General features: G+C 47.2%; 2 protein-coding genes across 5 annotated transcripts in view; one reads left to right on the top strand and one right to left on the bottom strand.

Moving 5' to 3' along the window:
* TSC2 (TSC complex subunit 2) overlaps positions 1 to 7,109 on the bottom strand; it is a 49,426-nt gene extending 42,317 nt beyond the window's left edge. For 2 of the 4 annotated variants that reach the window (XM_066576561.1, XM_066576562.1), the window contains exons 1-6: positions 7,008 to 7,108; positions 5,967 to 6,125; positions 4,623 to 4,709; positions 3,438 to 3,548; positions 3,147 to 3,291; positions 662 to 779 (exon numbers count right to left, since the gene is read on the bottom strand). In XM_066576561.1, the coding sequence (XP_066432658.1) occupies positions 662 to 779; positions 3,147 to 3,291; positions 3,438 to 3,548; positions 4,623 to 4,709; positions 5,967 to 6,104 (599 nt within the window). In that variant the 5' untranslated portion in view covers positions 6,105 to 6,125; positions 7,008 to 7,108. Of the gene's footprint in view, positions 1 to 661; positions 780 to 3,146; positions 3,292 to 3,437; positions 3,549 to 4,622; positions 4,710 to 5,966; positions 6,126 to 7,007 lie in introns of all 4 variants that reach the window. The other 2 variants (XM_066576560.1, XM_066576563.1) reach the window with 2 other exon arrangements.
* Positions 7,110 to 7,145: 36 nt separating this feature from the next.
* NTHL1 (nth like DNA glycosylase 1) lies at positions 7,146 to 18,078 on the top strand. Its single transcript, XM_066576565.1, has 6 exons — positions 7,146 to 7,290; positions 7,735 to 7,952; positions 13,832 to 14,002; positions 16,064 to 16,223; positions 17,152 to 17,257; positions 17,615 to 18,078. The coding sequence occupies exons 1-6, from the start codon at positions 7,200 to 7,202 to the stop codon at positions 17,739 to 17,741; spliced, it is 873 nt and encodes a 290-aa protein (XP_066432662.1). The 5' UTR covers positions 7,146 to 7,199; the 3' UTR covers positions 17,742 to 18,078.
* The last annotated feature ends 878 nt before the right edge of the window (positions 18,079 to 18,956 follow it).

The raw sequence follows: 18,956 nt of genomic DNA, 5'->3' as shown, positions 1-18,956 counted from the left end.
AGGAGACGTTACAGAACGCCCAGCCACCAACAAGTTTCAGATTAAAGCAAAAACACATAAAATAGTGTTATAAATGGAAGTAAAATATCTGAGAGCCGTCACTTTACACAGGTCCGACACAAATACCTCTAAGAGAATTAACTGGATAACCTAACCGTAGAATCAGCCGTCATGGTGCCAGCTGTCAGCGGGAACAAAGCTGAAAGCAGACAGCTCTGCCCAACCTGCAGCGCCCCAGGTTGGTAATGCACTGCATGCAGTGGGAGCTGTGCCTGCAGTACCAACCTGGGCGGTTAGTGTGCTTGTGGCTCCATCCACACTGACTGCAGACCTGATATCAGCTCATCGCCAGCTGTCCCAGCTACCCGATGATAGTTCAGACCCAGACAAACCCTTTAATAGTATATTCACACATGGCAGATTTGAATAACAGTCAGATGAATGGAGCAGATATTCCTTCAATAACATTTTCGAGTGTGAATATACCCAAATTCTTAATACTCCAAACGTGGACCTTAAGCAGATGATCTGTTCCAACAACATACTTCCTGACAGTTTCCCACCTGTAGCTCAGAATCCGTACAAGAATGTCGTACGGTAGTGACTTTACAGTCCCTTATAATGTGCCGTATTGTGAAAGGACGACTAGAAGAATACTCACTGCACCATGGGATCAATATAACTTTCCAGATAACAGCTGTGAAACTTCACCAGATTCACCAACACCAGCAGGAAGTCCGGAGACAAAGCAAACTCCATCCACTGCAGGACAAAAGCCGCTGAAAGTACATGGAATGAACAGGTTATCTACAGTGAATACAACTCCTAGGAGACTAAAGCAAACTAATCAGGTTACACTATTCACATCTAGAGCTCCCGCAGATCATCGCCCGTGGACAGGCAGCCTAAAAGCGAGCTGCAGCAAGGAGCAACACTAGGGGGGGGGGGGGGGGGGGGGACGACATATGCCAAAGGGCATTTCAGAAAGTTCAAAAGAAATTTCTCAGGAATGAATCCATGGCCACTACAAGAAACTAAATATGCAATAGATGGGGAACCCAAAAGGGCAACAGAAGCAGCTAAAAGCAAAGTAAGAAAACTGAATAGAAACGTTATGTTAAAGGAGTTTTCTGGGCACAAAATGGAAATTCGATGCCCGAAACACTCCTTTAAGGGCTATAACCTAGAGGAAACATGAATGGGTGATGTCTTCTCTACTGCATATAGGGTAGAATCTAATGAGGGGCACTAACGTCTCAGACAACTTCTATACTCCTCTACCAGCTTGGGTTAGTCTCATTATTTCGGTCATATACCTGCATTCAAACTTGTGGCTTTTACCACTGTAAATCACATTTTAAGTGGCTTTCACTAAGGCCTCCTGCCCCATGTCTGGGTCAGGTTGCGACTGCGAAATATCGCAGCGGAATCAGACCCGGCGCCCCCCAGGGACCTTACACTCACCTCTCCGGATCTGCCGCAAGTGTTTTGTCTGGCACGCATGCGCAGTGCAGCACATGTCATGCTGGGCTGTGATGTGGATTCTCGCTGTACTTCCGAAGTGCTCACTGCGGAAGTATCGCGGAATGGACGGCTTCCATTGACTGCAATGGAAGCCGTCCGCGCGATTTTCCGCACAGAATAGAACATGCTTCGATTCTCCCTTGCGAGCGGAAAATTACAGTTGATTTCTGCTCAGGGGCAGTGGAGAATTGTTTAACGCAGCACAAAGTGTCTGACCGAGAATCCCGCAGCAATAATAATCCGTCTGTGGGCATTCAGCCCAAGGCTCTCCTTTCCAGCTTCTCTGCAATCCACTGTTACCAGGTACAGATTCCTTAGTAATAAGCTCTACAGGCGGCTCCTATGCGCTTACAGGCTGCAGGCTGCCAGATATGCAGACACTGTGATAATGATCTTCACAGTCTCGGCCTTTCCTGCTGTTACAACATCTGTGTGTACACAACATGCACACACAGTGCGTTTGTTTATTAATCATTTGGCCAAAATATCTCTAAATACCCGATTATCCTGAGAAAGCAGAGGGGTGAGTATTTAGAAACGGCCTCCCTGCTGATTGGACTAACGCATCATGGGAAGTAAGAGCAAGGCAGTACAGGACAGTGAACTACTGGCAGAATGCTAGGCTTGCTACATGCTGTTCTCTGAAACTGGACTGCAAACGGCAAAGCAAGAGAAAAAAAAATTAGGAAGACCTGAACCTCAGATCTTAGACCTGAAACAGGGTGCAAACAGCAGCAAATGAGCAGGTAAAGGAGAACCTGGGGCATTTTTTAATTTAACTTTTTGAAAACTCCGGTACACTTTAAGAACATCTTTTTGAAGGGTTTTGGCCATTTTAAAACAAGCATCTAAAACTATAAAAGATGGTATCCAGGTAGTTGCTAAACAGGCACAAACTTTGGGAAGTAACTGTTACCAAGTTTTTATTGATAACCAAAGTAATGAAAAAGTTAACTTTTAGAGGGTGCTACAAGTGAGGTCACCGTGTCTCTAAACTGTGCAAACTTTCTGAAACAGGGATGCTTTAGTATATGGTAATTCCTACAAAATTAATGTGCTTGTCCAGTTGTAATCAATTGCTGGTCTATCCTAAGGATGTGCTATTAATAATAGGCCAGATAGGGTCTGCTACCTGGGATCCCTGCCAATTGGCTGCTCACCGCACAGCTGTGTTTGTGCACAGAGTTGATTTTGCAGCTCCATTCTCCCCATAGTGGCCAGGCTCAGTATTACAGGTGATATTCCCACTGAAGCAATGGGAACAAAGCTGTCCGCTTCCTACAAAAATCAACTGTAAGTGCAGCTCTCTTTGCACTCAATAGAAGCAGAGTCTGCAGTTGGAAGCGCCAGCCACTTCACAGATGTCGGAGCACAGACTTCCACTCCTATCCTTGTGTAATAATGCGCCCGTTTACAGCACCGCAATCAGCTGATCGGTCAGGGTCCCGAGCGACGGCCCCCAGCCAATCAACTTGATGACCTATCCTGAAGCTAGGTCATCAGTAGTATTTTTACCCGGGAAAACCCCTTTAAGGCAAAAAAATGTTAATCGCTAAGGGGTTAAATCCAAAAGGGATAAGTGATAGAAGCATAAAACAAACAGAAGACATCTTGATACTTGCCCAGCTCCTCCTCCAGATAGGTGATGTCTCGGCCGTTGTCTGTGAGAGCTTTAAACAGCTCCAGCCTCTCCACAAGGTCCTCATTACTGGGGTAGTCCTTTATAACTCGGAAGAAATGAGCCCGAAGAAAACCCAGCCGGTCGCCCTATAGAGAAGCAGGACTTAGAGACTAGTATAGGGGTGCTAAATACAAAGAGTCTGGCCGGCTGTTACACTACAACTCCCAGCATGCTCTGGCAGAAGAGCTGCCATATAATATACCCCACCCCAAGACCCATGTAGAAAGGTTACCTGTCCGGTAATAATATTCTTCAGCAGGTTGAGTACATTGAGCCTGCCCTCTGCTGGCTGATCGAGTTCCAGTAGATCCGCGACGGAGATCCAGATGGCTTCTACTGCATGCTGCAATAGAGATGGCAGCAAGTAATAAAGGGGAACCGCAAAGTTACCAACAAGGCATTTAACAATTAACCCCTTAAAGAGCTAGCCCTTTTTTGTCTTCGTGATGCATCTCATAATACAGCACTGTATCATGGCATATTATTGGCTGACAGGCAGCCCGATAGACACATACTCATTACAGACCTTGGAGCCTTTCTAAAGGCACTCAGCTGTTATAGCCACCCAATGGCCACCCTGCATCACAGGGATACCCCTCCATCTGTCCAACCACTTATATGCTGCAGTCAGTACCGACCACAGCATCCAAGTGGTTTAAAGGACAAAGTTTGAGAACTCTCCAATTCTGGCTGTTAAAACAAGGTATCGGCTATATACTACAGCCGACACCCGCAGGCGAGGCACAATGTCAGCTGGAGGGAACATCCTTCCTACAGTGATATAATACATCATATGGCAGGAAGGGGTAAAAGCAGATGCCCAATAATTGTAGGCTTACAGCAGCCCTCTAGTCTCAGCAACACAATCTGCCCAGGGACCGGACGGGGAATTTTCTATGTGTTACCCCACTTTCTCCCTATACTGGTTCTCAAGACCCCTCTGTGGTCTTTCAAGATGGCTGCGGTGCTCCTGTCACTACTCGATACACCATGTGTTGGTAGTCAGAGCAGACAGTAACGTCTTAGACCATCATTGTGCTCAGTGTGCAGCGGTAATACAAGAATCACTGCAGGAGATCTGCAGCAGAACAGTTGAAAGGAGGGCACCAGGTAATATAATGCCCCTTCCTCATAATGGATGTGCTACTCTTCCCCATGCTTTACCCTGCAGCTCTACTTCTTCAGACTGACCGCTCTGTATGCAAGTACAAACCAACACCAGCTCACCAGGGAAAGAGTCCTATTACTGTACAGTTCTATATCGGACTCCCACTTTAGTTGGAACCTCAAGTAGTCTGAAACCTTCCCTACTGCACAGTTCCTCCCTCATGCTTTACACTGCAGCTCTGTTCCAACACGCCATGTTTAATGTAAACTACCTGACAAGACAAAAGGATAGTTCCCACTGTACACTTACATCCTCAAATTTTTTGGTTTTTGCCAGCTCGCAGATTTGATTCATAGCTCGGACACGAATACTCAGCGTGCTCTCCGGGCTCAGGTCCTGGGAGATGGAGAAAAAGTCAAGTGTAAGGAAATGTGCACAAAGTGGAACTATGTCACAGGAATGGCGCCGATTCCGCTGCAAATCTAAATCCCCTTCCTTTCAATTAGAATCTGCGCCATAGTCTATACAGCGCGGATTTTCTCTACGCAGATCTGTAATCTACATGTAAAGAAAAAGATAAGAGATATCACTCTTTGGTGCAGTTTCCACGTGGAATCAGTGTTGGGGATTTCGCATTGACATGCGTATCGAGTCCCCGGCCTTTAGAGCAGAGGCCTGGCTGTCACCCGACAGCCAAGACCCAGCTCTTCCTGCACAGTATTCCCATGCCAACCTTAGATTAGACCATAAAAACACAGCCGCTGTATGGCCACCGTGAAAACCTGCACGGCTGGTTAATAAAGAGTTAAGGAGGTTGTCCAGGACTAAACTATCCTCAGGATTAGGCCTCGTGGACACGGGCGAATTTGCATTGTGGAATCCGGAGCGGGCGTCTATGGAAAAGTTATTCATGCACACGAGCGGAAACCAGTTGCGGTTTCCACTCACGGATGGAAAAAAAAAAAAAAAAAAAAAAAAAAAAAATCAAAAAAAAAAAAATCACAGCATACTCCATTTTTGCACGGACAGCTTCCATTGAAGTCAAAGGAGGCTGTCCGATCCATGGCCCTTCTGCAATTAACATTGTGGAAACATCATGGGTTCCACAGGAATCAAAAAAAAAAAAAAAGAAGAAATTGTACAGCGCATGTCGAATGGCGAGCCGTGGGGGAACATCCGCAATACAGATTGAAGAAAAAAAATAAATATAAGGGAGGTATCTGCGCATGCCGCCGCCGCCGCTGCTGCTGCCAGGGCTGGGTTCCGCATGTGGAATCCGACTCTGCTATCTGCATGCGGCCTCAGTCATCAGTAGTTGAGCAGCAGGGTCCGCCGCTCAGGATACCCGCTGACCGGATGTCTGAGGAGGCTGCGGTGGTCACATGACCTCACTGGCTGCTTCTCAGGCCTGTAGCGGCACGTTCATTGGTCACATGACCTGAGAGCAGCTCTGTCCCGTTCGAGTGAGTAGGACTATACCAGGCATAACCACTATGTCATGTACGGCGCTGTGCCTGGTATGGACGGAAGCAGCTGTCACTTCCATTACCTGGTGGCCAAGGACATCATGTTCTATAGGCCTATCCTGAGGATACACGATTAGCGGTTTACACCCAGAGAACGCTGTTAACAAGCAGGCGTCACAAGCCTCACCTTGAGTAGCTCCACGGTGATGATGTACTCCGGCTGCCGCCATTCTGAGTGTTTGGACTTCACACGTGATTGTCCCAGGCCCAGGAACATCTTCACCTTCTCCTTCAGGCCGGGGTCTCGGCCCATTTGTCTCGCCATGGCTGCTGAGATCGGTGGGCCCTGGGGGGACACAAACAGCCGTCACGGTGGAGTCACACATAGAGCCCATTCACAGGCGGATACTCTGTATGTTTACATCTGCGTGTTCAGAAGCGCAGTTTTAATTGCGGACTGATGTTGGGGCGGGGTGCTGCAACTTTGGCTTGCAGGAATGCTGCCTTCCAATAGGTGGCGCTGTGGAGGTATTGTTCCATCTCCCTTATTAGTCCAGACATAACAGAAGCATACGCAGACCACAGCTGCATACGCCTGAGCGAATCAGCTCAGGGGGTCGGTCTGCAGCTCTCCAGCTGTTGAGCACTACAACTCCCAGCATTTCCTGGCCACTGAGAGCTGTACTGTAGTCTGCGCAGCTGCAGACCACCAGAAAGACCTTTTTTTCAAACCAAGCTTCAAATTAAATTTGCACTTTAACTTAACAAATTATATATTTCAGCTGCTGCAGAACCTCTTTGAGATTAATGGAGTGATGAGAAATTAAAACGCAGCTATTAGAGTGCACAGAATATTGAAGCTGCTCAGTGAGGGCCCCTTACAGGGCAGCATCATGGGGGCCCCCAGCAGCTGTATGCTACATAGCGCAATAGCAGGAGGGGGATGCAGCTCGTTTCCATTCACTGACAGCCAGCACAGCTGCAGTTTTCAATGCACATTTTACAAACCCCATGCAATATTAGACAGCTGCAACCAGCAGACAGTTTGTTGCAAGACTACAACTCCCAGCATGCACCACGAAGATGCTGGGGGTTGTAGTTATGCAGCAGTCAGTGGGCCGCAGATGGAAGTGAGAACAGAACGCAGAAGGAGCGCAATGCAAAGTGCATAACGTGCAAAGATACCCCCCGAGGAGGCGCAGCAGCCCCGTCACAGCGCCGCACTGACCTGGAGCTCTACCTCCCTCCTGTCACCCGGACGCCCGGCCAGTGTTCTACTTCAGCTATCGGCTTCAGGGCCTATAAGCACCACCCACTTCAATCCCTGGCCACACCCACCAAGGTCATGTGCCGCATCCTGGAAGAGCGGGGGCTGCTGGGAGATGTAGTTCTCGGGGGTAGTAGAGCATGTGGAGGCGCAATGAGCGCTGGAAGAGTCACCAGAAGCGGGAGGAAGATACTAGGAGGGGGAAGGAGGCAGCGGGAGGCTGAGACCGAGGAGCAGGCGGCCGGTGAGAGGCTGGACATGGGAGAGGGGTATAATGCGATGCTCTCCATCCTGCGAAACTACAGTTCCCAGCATGCCCTGCCAGCGTTTGGTTGTGAGAGTATGCTGGGAATTGTAGTTTTGCGGCAGCTATAGGTTGCAATGTACCTATTACACCTATGGATCCAGGATTAGATGCATTTGTGGCACCGTCCTACACATAATTTTCGCTATACGTAAAGGCCATTATTTAGCCACGCCCCTAGTTTTTTTTTTTCTTCTTTCAACATATAAAGCAAGATCTCCAGGCATTTGATTTTGCATTTCACTTCCATGCGTCTGACTTAGGGGGAAGTATAGAAGGGAATGGCGGCCAAAGTGGTCACGGCCCAATAGAAGGGCCAAGTCCGGTGGCGCAAGGGCGAACGGAAGTCTTGAAATGTAATCCGCTATGATTTTCTTTCTTCAGCTCGGTCTGTTACGACCTCGTCCTCAGGAGCGACGGGAGGTAAGAGAAGGTTAGCGGTGGAATATGAGCCGGCGGAGGACACGGACAAGAAGCTCAAGTGGGAGCCAAGGAGCTGGAGGAAACAGCTGGAGAACATCCGGCAGATGAGACGCGCTCGGGACGCCCCTGTGGATCAGATGGGGGCAGAAAAGTGTTTTGATCGGAGCGCTGAGCCGCAGGTATCACCTGATATGTAGCGGCGCTGCGTACACCGCCGAACGGAATAATCAGTCGTGTCATAAATGCCTAATTTACCATGCCCAAAACAAATGGCGCAAGTGTGCGGTGTAGCGGGTGGATTCCAGGAAGCGTTCTGGCCACAGCCGCTTCTCTGGATTCTTTTATTCTAAAAAGATTTAAAGTGCGATTAAACTTTCAGTGACACGGGGGGAGTTGTGATTGGTGGAAATCCGAATGCTGAGACCCCACTGATGTCTACAACACAGGGCAGGAGCACTATGGCTGCGTTCAGTGAGCGCTGTGCAGAATGTTGGGATTCTTAATAAGGCCCAACATCCATGGGTGGAATCGATTTGTGGAATCCGCACGGAAGATCCGTAATTCAAAGTGCCCATAGGGAAGCATTGGCATCCGCAACTGAAATAAGCACGCGGATTTGATTTGCGGACCGTTTGGTGCAGAAAACAAATCGCAGCAGGCTCCATCTCAGTGCGGACTCCTTGCGGACGGGCTCAATAGAAGTCAATGGGTGCAGACGATCCGGTTAAAGGCTGGGAGGTGGGGTTGTGGGTTTCTTTCTGCACGGATTATCCGCAGTATATCCGTGAGGAAAAACCATCACTTCTGCAAATGGTTTCCGCAGGTCTCCCGCTGCGATAATCTGCATGCAGAATCCGATCCGCCCCTGGACATGAGGCCTTAGTCCGTACACCGCGCCAAGAACAGGTGATCATACACAATAGGTTAATGTCGGCCCATCTCTTGGTTCCGTGGGGGCTGACTGATGAGATGGTCTACACAGCAGCATTTCTCCAATGCAAAACACAAGCTGAACTCCGCTGATCGCGGCCGGCACCTGGACTCCTCATGTTCTTCAGGTTGTTCAATGAGTGCAGGTGCCAGCAACAATCAGCATTTCTGCTTCTGCGCTTTGCAGAGAGGAAAAGCTGCGTGTAAAAGCACCCCTGGGGTTATTCACATTAGCACATTCGCGCAGCGTATTGCACGTGCAAAACGCAGTGAATAGCACCCATTGATTTCAATGGGTTCGTTCACATGCGCGTACAGAAAAACATGCAGCGTGCGCTATCTTCCTGCACATTTGCGCAGGGAAATAGTACATATTGAACGAATTACCTTAATTGCCCATTTCGATGAATGGCAGCGTGGTTGCGTGTTTTTTTTTTTTTTTCTTGCAAGCACAAAAAGGACAGTAGAACGCGCGCATGCAAATACACAACGCCCATGGAGCAAAAGTGAGCATAAATGCGCTTACACCTTTGTAACCCGGAACTTAGGGGCTATTCACACAAAACCAATTGCTCGGCGTATTGTTCACGCAAAATTTGCCTGCATTACTCACGGAAACGAGCCTAGTGATTTTAATGCAAAAAAAAAAAGATTTGTTCACGCAAAAAAATCCGCGTCATGTTCTGTTTTGGTGTGTGCGCGCATAAACAGGGCACATATTAACGTAATTTACCCTAATTGCCCATTAAATCAATAGGAGCGTGCTCGCGCGTTTCTTTTGGACGCTTAAATAGGCATGATGTATGTGTGCAAACATTACAGTAAAGCGCGTACAGGCACCACAAAACACCCAGCACGCAAATAATCAGCGCAAATGTGCTTATTCCTATTTGAAGCCGGCCTTGGGCGGCTATTACCGGGCTGCTAGCGCTCACATTTGCCAGGTGCAGCCCAGCAGTTTAGGGGCTCCCTCAGATGAGTGTAAGCACCCGCAGTAGCGTGACTTTTTCTGCAGTGAGGGTTGTGCTATGGCGTGTGGATCTGCGCTTTTTAGGCTATGTTAACACAGGGTGAATCTGCTGCTGACATTCCATGCGGAATTTCGTTGCGGCAAATCCGTATGCTGCTGCTAAAACCATCTCGTCTCGAGGCAGACAATCCATCGCGGCAAAGCCAGAGCTGCGGCGCAGATTCCCGGGACGCAGCATGTCAATTCTCCTTTTTTTTTTTTGTTGCGGCCTCGCTCCTCTCTTTGGGAGAACCGGCCTCAACGGAAAAGAATGCTGTGAAGCCACCCCAAAACCCGCGGCTAAGTGCCGTGGGTTTTGAAGCCGCACTTATCCTGCAGAAATCTTGCCGTTTTTCGCTGCGGCAAATCTGTGAGATTTCCGTGGAAAATCCGCCCTCTGTGAACCCAGCCTTACTGTATTTTTTGCACTGCCGGGGACCGTTGTTATTGGAGTGGGCATGCACTGCCTTAATCAAATCCCGGGCTGTTGATTTGCGCCCCCCCCCGCCCCATAGATTCCTTTGGTGCACAAATGCATATCGAAATAAAGCATGCTGCGTTTGTTTTGTTTTTTTGGTGTGCGCAAAAGTGAAAGTTTACCCATTGAAACCATTGGGTTCTATTCTCTGTTGTGGCGCGCGCTGGTATAAGCTCTTAGCGCTGTTACACGAATGTCAATGGCGCTCTTGTAGTAGCATCTCTAGGCCTCATTCACAGGGATATATGCAATTTTGGTCAGTAAATAAAACGTACCGTTCGCACTGCATGTATATATGCGTCTTTGCTGCATATGTGCGTATTTATTACGCTAGTGTTGTATTTGTGGAACGTTTTTGTTTTCATATGCACAAAAAAACCCGCAAGAAGGCCCAACGGATGTCGGTTTTGTCATAACCAACAGAAAACTGAGTGCGCAACCCCCCCACCACCACCACACGCACGCTGATGTGTATTCACTGCTATTATTTACCCACCCATAGACTTTAATGGGCAATTTAGGTCCATGCCCTTCCATGTGTGTCTGCTTCTGGGGCAGTCGGGGAGCCCCTTTATACTGGATGTATGGCGCTACTGTCTGTCATCCCTAGGGCTCTTTCACAGGACAGTATATACGCCGGCCATCTGATAGAAGGCATTGAATACAATCCATTCATTCACATGGCCCAGCGAATATACTGTTGTGTGAAAGAGCCCTTAGGTGGCATTGCAGGATGAATCCATCTATCCACCAGGAGAGGACACTGTGTCGTATCTATAGGGGTGTGATGTGGTGTTCCCTCTGCGTTATTTATTGTATTTTTTTTTTTCTCAGTCTCACGGTTCCACTGACCATTAAAACATGGAACATATGGGATTTTTGGCAATATTATAAGTTTGGATTATTGACTGTGATAGGACACTTGTATCCATAATAGTTTATGCTTGAACCAGTTACATCCTGATGCATGGGGATTCTCTACATTTATAAATCCTAGTTGCAGGTATTCACTAATGCCCACCTTCCCCCATATCCCTTCCTTTCCCCCCATATATTTTCCTTTCCTCCATATCCATTCCCCCCTTTTCCTGATAACCCTTCTTTCCTTCTCCCCATATCCCTTCCTTTCCCCCCTTCTCCCCATATATTTTCCTTTCCCCCTTCTCCCCATATCCCTTCTTTTCCTTCATATCCATTCCCCCCCCCCTTTTCCTGATATCCCTTCCTTTCCCCCCATATATTTTCCTTTCCCCTCTTTCTTGATACCCCATCCTTTCCCCCATATATTTCCTTTCCCCCTTTTCCTGATATCCCTTCCTTTCCCCCCATATACTCTTCCTTTCCCCCCCATATATTTTCCTTTCCCCCTTTTCCTGATATCCATTCCTTTCCTCCCATATGCCTGCCTTCCCCCCTTCTCCCTTCCTTTCCCCCATATCCCTTCCTTCCCCCATATCTTTTCCTTTCCCCCATTTTCCCCATATCCCTTCCTTTCCCCCATTCTACTAAGCCTATGACAGCGGTCTTTCAGACTCGACCAGAGGTCAGATCTAATAGGCTATGTTACATAGTAGACATGGAGGCCCTTTGTCCCGCTGCTGTGGGATCCCATTAATACTTTGTGATCGTATTGCAGGTTACTAATGGGTGCATGTAAGGGGTTAAACAGGATCTGCGGTTTGTCCTCTCCTGGCAGTTAGAGCAGGAGTCTGGCTGTCAGGAGTCAGCCAAGCCACCACCTTAAAAAGATGTATGTGTAGGTGAGGCCAGTAAAAAGGAGTATTGTGGTCTTTAATGGGTTGAGAGATCTCCAGATGTTCCTCATTCCACTGTAATTCCAGGACAGTCCATGGCATCTGTTCTTTACTGGATGGAGATGTGGATTGCTGACGTGCCACCATCAGCTTTATCCAATGCAGGACCCCCTCTCCGACAGTCTGACATGCTATAAATGACGGGCAGAGGATGAAACCCCTTTAATCTTTCCGTAGGTACTTTAGCTTATACCAGGATGGCACACATCTTCCAAGCAGATGGCGGGCACTGGCCCCAGGACAGCACTGGGAACCACAGTGTCGGCTCTGGAATATGGGCAAATGCTTTATCTGTTGGTAGCGTGAATGAATTGGACAGAGATCTATAGCCGTGGTGTAACTATAATCCCCAGCATGCCCTGGCAGGCTGCACTGTCCAAAGAAACACCGGAGGCAGGCCAGGACTGAGTGTAACTTCTGCGTGTTTTTGATACCTTATAGCAGATGTATTCTTTATGGGCTCCCCTGCTGGAATGCCAGCTAAATCACGGAATGTGTAACCGCCAAACTGCGCTAAGCAGATGAAAACTATATGAGATCCCCTCATGTCTGGATTTATGTGCACATGATATATGAATATATGGGGCACCATCTACGTATCCCATCTACTTGTGCTGCTTATCTGATGGACAGCGACTTTGGGTGCACGAGATCAAGTCTCAAGATAATGGAAATCTGGGATCGGGTTGTGTTGCCTCCCTCATCCTCTTCCCTGCTAACTACAGCTACACAGGGCTCAAAGGACCCCCTGCTCTGCTGATGGATGGAGATCAGTAGGGTGGGAACCCTAGCTTATTTTAAAGGGGTATTCCTATTTCAGCGTTTCATGGCTTAAATGCGAAACTGTAGGGGTTTCCCAACCACCTCTCTTTTATACCGAAACGGCGTAAGGCTGTGTTCACACAGGATGGATACACTGCGGAATGTCTGCTGCGGAAATTCCGCAGGGCAGTTCATAGGCCATGCTGAAATCCGCAAGGTATGAAGTTGATGTTTGTTGCCTGATTATTAACCCAGGGTTTCCTAGGGGGCTTTCTCTTTCTGCCATTATACAATGGCGCCGTCTGCTGGCTAGAGCCAGTACTGCGATATGGTACATGCTGGAGAGGCCCCCGAAAACAGAGCGGCCAGTAATCTACAGCAAGAATACCCTGCCGGACATCTTCAGACATCGGAGCTGTACAGTGTTCAATCAGAATGTCTTCAGATGTCAGACAGTGGATTGGAAAGGGTTAATAGTAAGAGAGTTAATGCAGAATAACAGCTTCACTGTGCTGCATGGGCCAAGATAAGCAGCTCTCACAGTGATGGTAGCACAGGGAAGATTCTAGATGATTGATATAGATCAGAGCATGAGAGAAGGGTTAAACTGGGTTTATATATGTCAGTTGTGTCCAGACAATGGATGGCCACACATATGGTGAACACGGCCTCATCTGTTCATTGGTATATGTGCACCTAGTAAACGGTCCGGTTCTGAGTCTTCCTAGGATGATGTGTCGGGTAATCATTGGCTGAAGTGGTCCCTGGTGTTAGTGATGTCATCGCTGCTGCAGCAGCTTAGTGGGCGCTGGCAAAACAGGAGTATCAGAGGATTGAGTGATGTGAATATGGCTTCTTTTAGGATTTTACACCATCCTGGGCAGGTTTTAAAAAAATAAGGGGGGGGGGGTGGATAACCCCTTTAAAGCAATGTTTTTGCATTGAGGCTATGATATGGTTCCGGTCGGTCCACACCGGCATTATTTGATGCGTCTGAAGTCTTGTGGATGGCTCCTGAGGGTTGGTGAAGACAAGTAGTAATTGTTCTCCCTTTGTGCTTTCTAGGTGATACGCTACCAGGTCCTGCTGTCCTTGATGCTGTCCAGCCAGACGAAGGACCAGGTGACCTCAGCGGCGATGACCAAACTACGAGAACACGGCCTAACTGTGGGCAGCATACTGGAGACGGATGAGGAGACACTGGGGAAACTTATCTATCCAGTGGGATTCTGGAAGGTGACTGGATCAAGGCCTTTATTGTAAATCTCTTAAGGACGCAACAATTTTTGGCGGATTTTCTTCTCCGTTTATTAAAAGCCATAATTTTTTTTATTTTTCCGTCGACGCGGCCGTATGAGGGCTTGTTTTTTGCGTGGCGAACTGTAGTTTTTATCGGCGTCATTTTTGGGTACATTAACTATATTGTAAAACTTTTATTTTTTTTTTTTTTTTGATAGCAGGGAGAGAAAACGCATCAATTCTGCCATAGATTTTTTTATTTTTTTTTTACAGCGTTAATCATGCAGCATCAATGAGACATTCCATTTTTTCTGCGGGTCGGTACGGTTACAACGATACCAAAATTCTTACATTTTTTTTAGGTTTTCCCACTTTTCTGCAATAAAAACCCTTTTTTTGGAAATCTTTTTTCTTTTCTAAATCGCTGCATTCAAAGTCCTGTAACTTTTTTATTTTTTTATGTACGGAGCTCTATGAGGGCTTATTTTTTGCAAGACTAGCTGTAGTTTTTACTGGTTTTTAGTAAGGCAAAATGCTAAAAATTTGCATTTTTGCCTCAGTTTTTTGCGTTTTTTTTTCCGTGCAGAGTCAAAAGCATGTGCAGCTTATTGTACGCGTCGTTACGGACGTGACAATACCAAATATGTGGGGGGAGGGGGGGTTCACCTTTTTTATGCTAATCTGAGAAAAAGCATAAAAAATAGTTTTTTTACTTTTTTTTTTTTTTTTTTACATTTCTTTTTTTTATTCATATTTTTAATCTTTGTTTTTTTTTTACAACATTTGTGTCCCCCTGGGGGACTTTAACCACTGCCCTGATGATCGCTGTCATAAGGCATGGCAGAGCTACTGCTCTGCCATGCCTTATCGCTTATACAGCGATCTCAGGCACTGGTAACACAGGATGCCAGTGTCTGGCATCCTGTTACCATGGCGACAGGCCGGGCTCTCGCGATGTTATCGCAAGAGCTGGCCAGAGACACAGAGGTAGTGCGCTCCCTCTGTGAACTCTTTCTCTGTCGCGATCTACTTAGATGGTGGCAGGGAAGGGGTTAACAGCGGGGGGCGCATCTCCGATGCCCCCCCGCTGTTGCAGCGGGACGCCGGCTGTGACTGACAGCCGGCTCCCGCTGCGGGATCATATGTGATCCCTCGCTAACCCCAGGACGTAAGTTTACGCCCTGTTACGGGAAGTACCCCGCTCCCAGGACGTAAACTTACGCCCTGCAGCTGGAATGGGTTAAAGGGTGGCCTCTGGGGACCCCCTTAATTAGTTAGTGTGGAGAGCTGATGTAGAGTCGCTCTCATTGAAGGACTTGGGGTGCCTTCACATTGGTGAGAAAACAGGTGATTTTCTTGCACCGCTAGAGTGAGTGAAAATGCTTAATTATGAAACTAATGTATTTCATTGGTTTCATTCTCATTTGCGATGTTTTCACTCCTGCGATGCTGCGAGAAAAAAAAATTGCAGCATCTCCTTTCTTTCTGCGAGATCGCCTATTGTTTTCAGTGGAGCCGGCGGCAGCAGCACTGGTCCTATTGAAAACAATGAGAGATAACTGTGATCCGCTGCTGCAGCTGTGACAGCTGCAGTAGGGGATTCCTTCATCCAGGGGTTTCACCTTGTTCTGGCCTCAATGAAAACATAGAGTGAACACTGCGATCTCCTGCCGCTGCTGTTACAACAGCAGCGGCAGGGGATTCCTTCATCCCCGCGGGGAGTCCCCTCATCACCGAACACTGTGACAGCAGTAGCAGGGTGTTCAGTGATGAGGGGACTCCCCGCAGCGATGAAGGAATCCCCTGCTGCAGCTATCACAGCAGTGGCAGGAGATTGCAATGTTCTCCCATTGCTTTCAATAAGCCGGTGCTGCTGCTGCCCGCTCCACCTCCATTCACTGACCGATGATCGTTCTTGTGTGAAAACATGGGAACGATCACCGCTGGTATGACCCATTGGGCATCTGCGTCTGACAGGTTGTCCTGTAAAAAAGTGCCCTTATTGTGGTCCTGCAATGGCGCTGCAATAAGTCGCGTCCTGTTTTCCTTTTACTATAGAGCAAGGTTAAATACATCAAGAAGACGACGGAGATCCTTCAGGCGCAGTATGGTGGCGACATTCCTGATAATGTAGCGGAGCTGGTGAAGCTTCCCGGAGTGGGACCGAAAATGGCTCATCTGATTATGGATATTGCCTGGAACAAGGTGTCTGGGATCGGTAAGGATGCTCATGGATCACGGTTACTGACATAGGAGGTTTCCATACTGACTGTTTCCATTACAGATACAATTTAACCCCTTTCCCCATTTTTGGCTTTCATGTCCAGGCCCCATTTTTTAAATCTGACGTGTCACTTGAAGTGGTAATAACTGTGGAATGCTTTAACTTATGTGATTCCGAGGTGTACTCTGTGTTGGTACCATTTAGAAAATGTCCTTTTTATCTACTTTGGACATCAGAGTGTAAGTATAGGGGCAATTTTTCTCATTTTGATGACCATATCCAAAATCTCTTTCTTTTTTTTTTTAAGGGACCAATTCAGTTCTGACGTGACTTTGGGAGGCCTACATATTAGAAACACCCTTTTAACCCTTTTTTAAAAACTGCACCCCTCAAAGTTTTAAAGCAGCATTTACTAAATCTGTGAACTCTTCAGGTGTTTCACAGAAACTAAAGCTAAGTGGAGGATGGATCGAAAAATGTCATTTTTTTTTCTTGCAGATTTTCGACTTTACCATTTTTGTTCTCTAAAACAACAGAAATATTCAGATAAACAATGTTTATTACCCCGAATCTTCGGTTTTTAAAAATATCCCACATGTGGCCCCATTGAGGAACCTGACTCAGTCACAGGCCTCAGGACACAAGGAGCAGCTTGTGGATTTTGGGGCCTCCCTTTTACTGGGACACATTCACAGAATCAGAATATTGTATATTTAACGCTGTGTGAGCGCTTGTTTTTTGCAAGATACGATGATGTTTTCATTTGTACCGTTTTGGGGTGTAGAAAACATTTTTGATCGTTTTTTACGGCATTTTTAAGAGACGATCCTAGCCTGAGGATAGGTCATGAATAGTATTTGGGCCTGGAAAACCCCTTTAAGTGTTAGCTGCGTTGTGGCTCAACCAGCTCCTGTCTCTTCAGGTGTGGACACCCACGTGCATCGGATTTCCAACAGACTGAAGTGGGTGAAAAAAGAAACCAAGACCCCTGAAGATACTCGTGTGGCCCTCGAGGACTGGCTGCCAAGGTGAGGGTCAAGCTGAGTATAAATGGCCACATCGCATGCGTAATGCGCGGTGAAATCATGCTAGTCCTAAGTTATGGTGCTTATAGTTTAGGCGATGGGACGTTCAGGGGGCTGTATCTCACACCTGGCCCACCGTTCCTGCACCGTCCTCGGCAAAAATGGTGTTAGCACAGCCAGCGTGACTCTTTTCCGAAGGCTGTGTGCATGCATGCCTATTCATCTCTATGGGAGTGCATGCGCACAGCCTTCGGTAGAGTCACGTTTGCCGTGTGCCATATGCCACATGAATGGGGGCCAGGATAACTTCATGATGCTTATCGTTGAGGACAGGTTCCCTTTTAATCTCTGTGTCCATAGGGATCTCTGGAGTGAAATCAATTGGCTGTTGGTCGGGTTTGGGCAGCAAGTTTGCCTTCCTGTGTCGCCCCGATGCTCTGACTGCCTAAACAGAGACATCTGTCCAGGAGCAAGCAGAAAGAAGTGATGGGACCCGAAACAGAGCGGAATCTTCTTGGAAGTTTACAAATTGAAAAAAGTTCCAGTTAAGTTTTTAGCCACTAAATATATACAAGTTTCTCTCATTCAGGAGGATCTAATATGTTCATGTATTAGACAGCACACTGATTGTAATGAGAACATGTAATACCACATTTTTCCTGTGGAGGCACTGCAGGAATATTGCTAGTAGGTCCTCCCATAGATTACTACTGATCACAGAAATCTACTTTAATAAAGTATACACTCCATGTCTATAGCTCTTGTATGCTATGAGTTATGTACAGATTTGTTTATTGTGAATAAAAGTGAATTTTTTTGACATGTGATGTTTTTACCGTCATTATGTTGTGTAATGCTCTTTTATTTGATTTACTTAACCCCTTGGTGATAAAGCCTGTTTGCGCCTTAATGATCAACTAATCAACTTGTCATGTATTGAACAGATAGTACTGTGTAATGCTTAATGTCCCCTGTGGGGGTGCTGCAGGGAAACTAAACACTTACTGACAGGTTTCCCCACTGCTTACAGCTGATTACTGGGGGGCCCAGAAGGAAGACATGTTGTAATTTGCTGATTGTGAAGGGACCCCACTGAATAGTTGGAATCTTCTAAAGGAGGGAAACCCATTAAAATAAGTTGTCCCATCAAGACAATACCTCAGGACATATGGATGCCTGCTTAGGACCTGCCAGTATGAGCCCGAGCAGAGAGCCACGGTTTGTCAGTCTTCAAGATTTTCTGCAATGAACAGTTCTATAGAAATCCTCCAGAGGACACGGGGTGTCAGGGATCAAACATGGAACTTCCTGCACTCCAGTCAGAAGTTCTCACTACTGAGCCATCCAGCCTTTGGACAGTTCTCCTGCATGACTCTTTGCCTTGTTCCCAGCCCCTGTCCTAAGTCTTGACCCCACCTCTGTTCCTAATTAGGCTCATTATAAAAGCCTGATCCTGTCACTGTACCAGCACGTGATTGTGCTGCACAGCCTTAGTCAAGCTCCCTCCTGCCTGCTCCTCTGCAAATCTAAACTGAGACCTACCAACCTGACCTCCTGGCTTTCCTCCTGACTATGCTACGCTACCCGCATCATCCTTTTGTACCGCAAACTGAGACCTACCGATATCGACCTCTGGCTTTCCTCATGACTATGCTACCCGTCTCCTCCTTATGTACTGCAAACTGAGACCTACCAATAACGA

Source organism: Eleutherodactylus coqui, chromosome 8 (genome assembly GCF_035609145.1).
Source record: "Eleutherodactylus coqui strain aEleCoq1 chromosome 8, aEleCoq1.hap1, whole genome shotgun sequence".
Taxonomy (NCBI): domain Eukaryota; kingdom Metazoa; phylum Chordata; class Amphibia; order Anura; family Eleutherodactylidae; genus Eleutherodactylus; species Eleutherodactylus coqui.
This window is presented reverse-complemented; position numbering and strand designations above follow the sequence as displayed.

What these genes read in the sequence shown, in the direction of transcription:
- NTHL1 (XM_066576565.1), top strand. Translation starts at nt 7,200, where the DNA reads ATGAGCGCTGGAAGAGTCACCAGAAGCGGGAGGAAGATACTAGGAGGG. An exon ending in GACCGAGGAGCAGGCGGCCG is followed by an intron (nt 7,291 to 7,734) that starts GTGAGAGGCTGG and finishes TTCTTTCTTCAG; the next exon opens with CTCGGTCTGTTACGACCTCG. An exon ending in GAACAAGGTGTCTGGGATCG is followed by an intron (nt 16,224 to 17,151) that starts GTAAGGATGCTC and finishes CTGTCTCTTCAG; the next exon opens with GTGTGGACACCCACGTGCAT.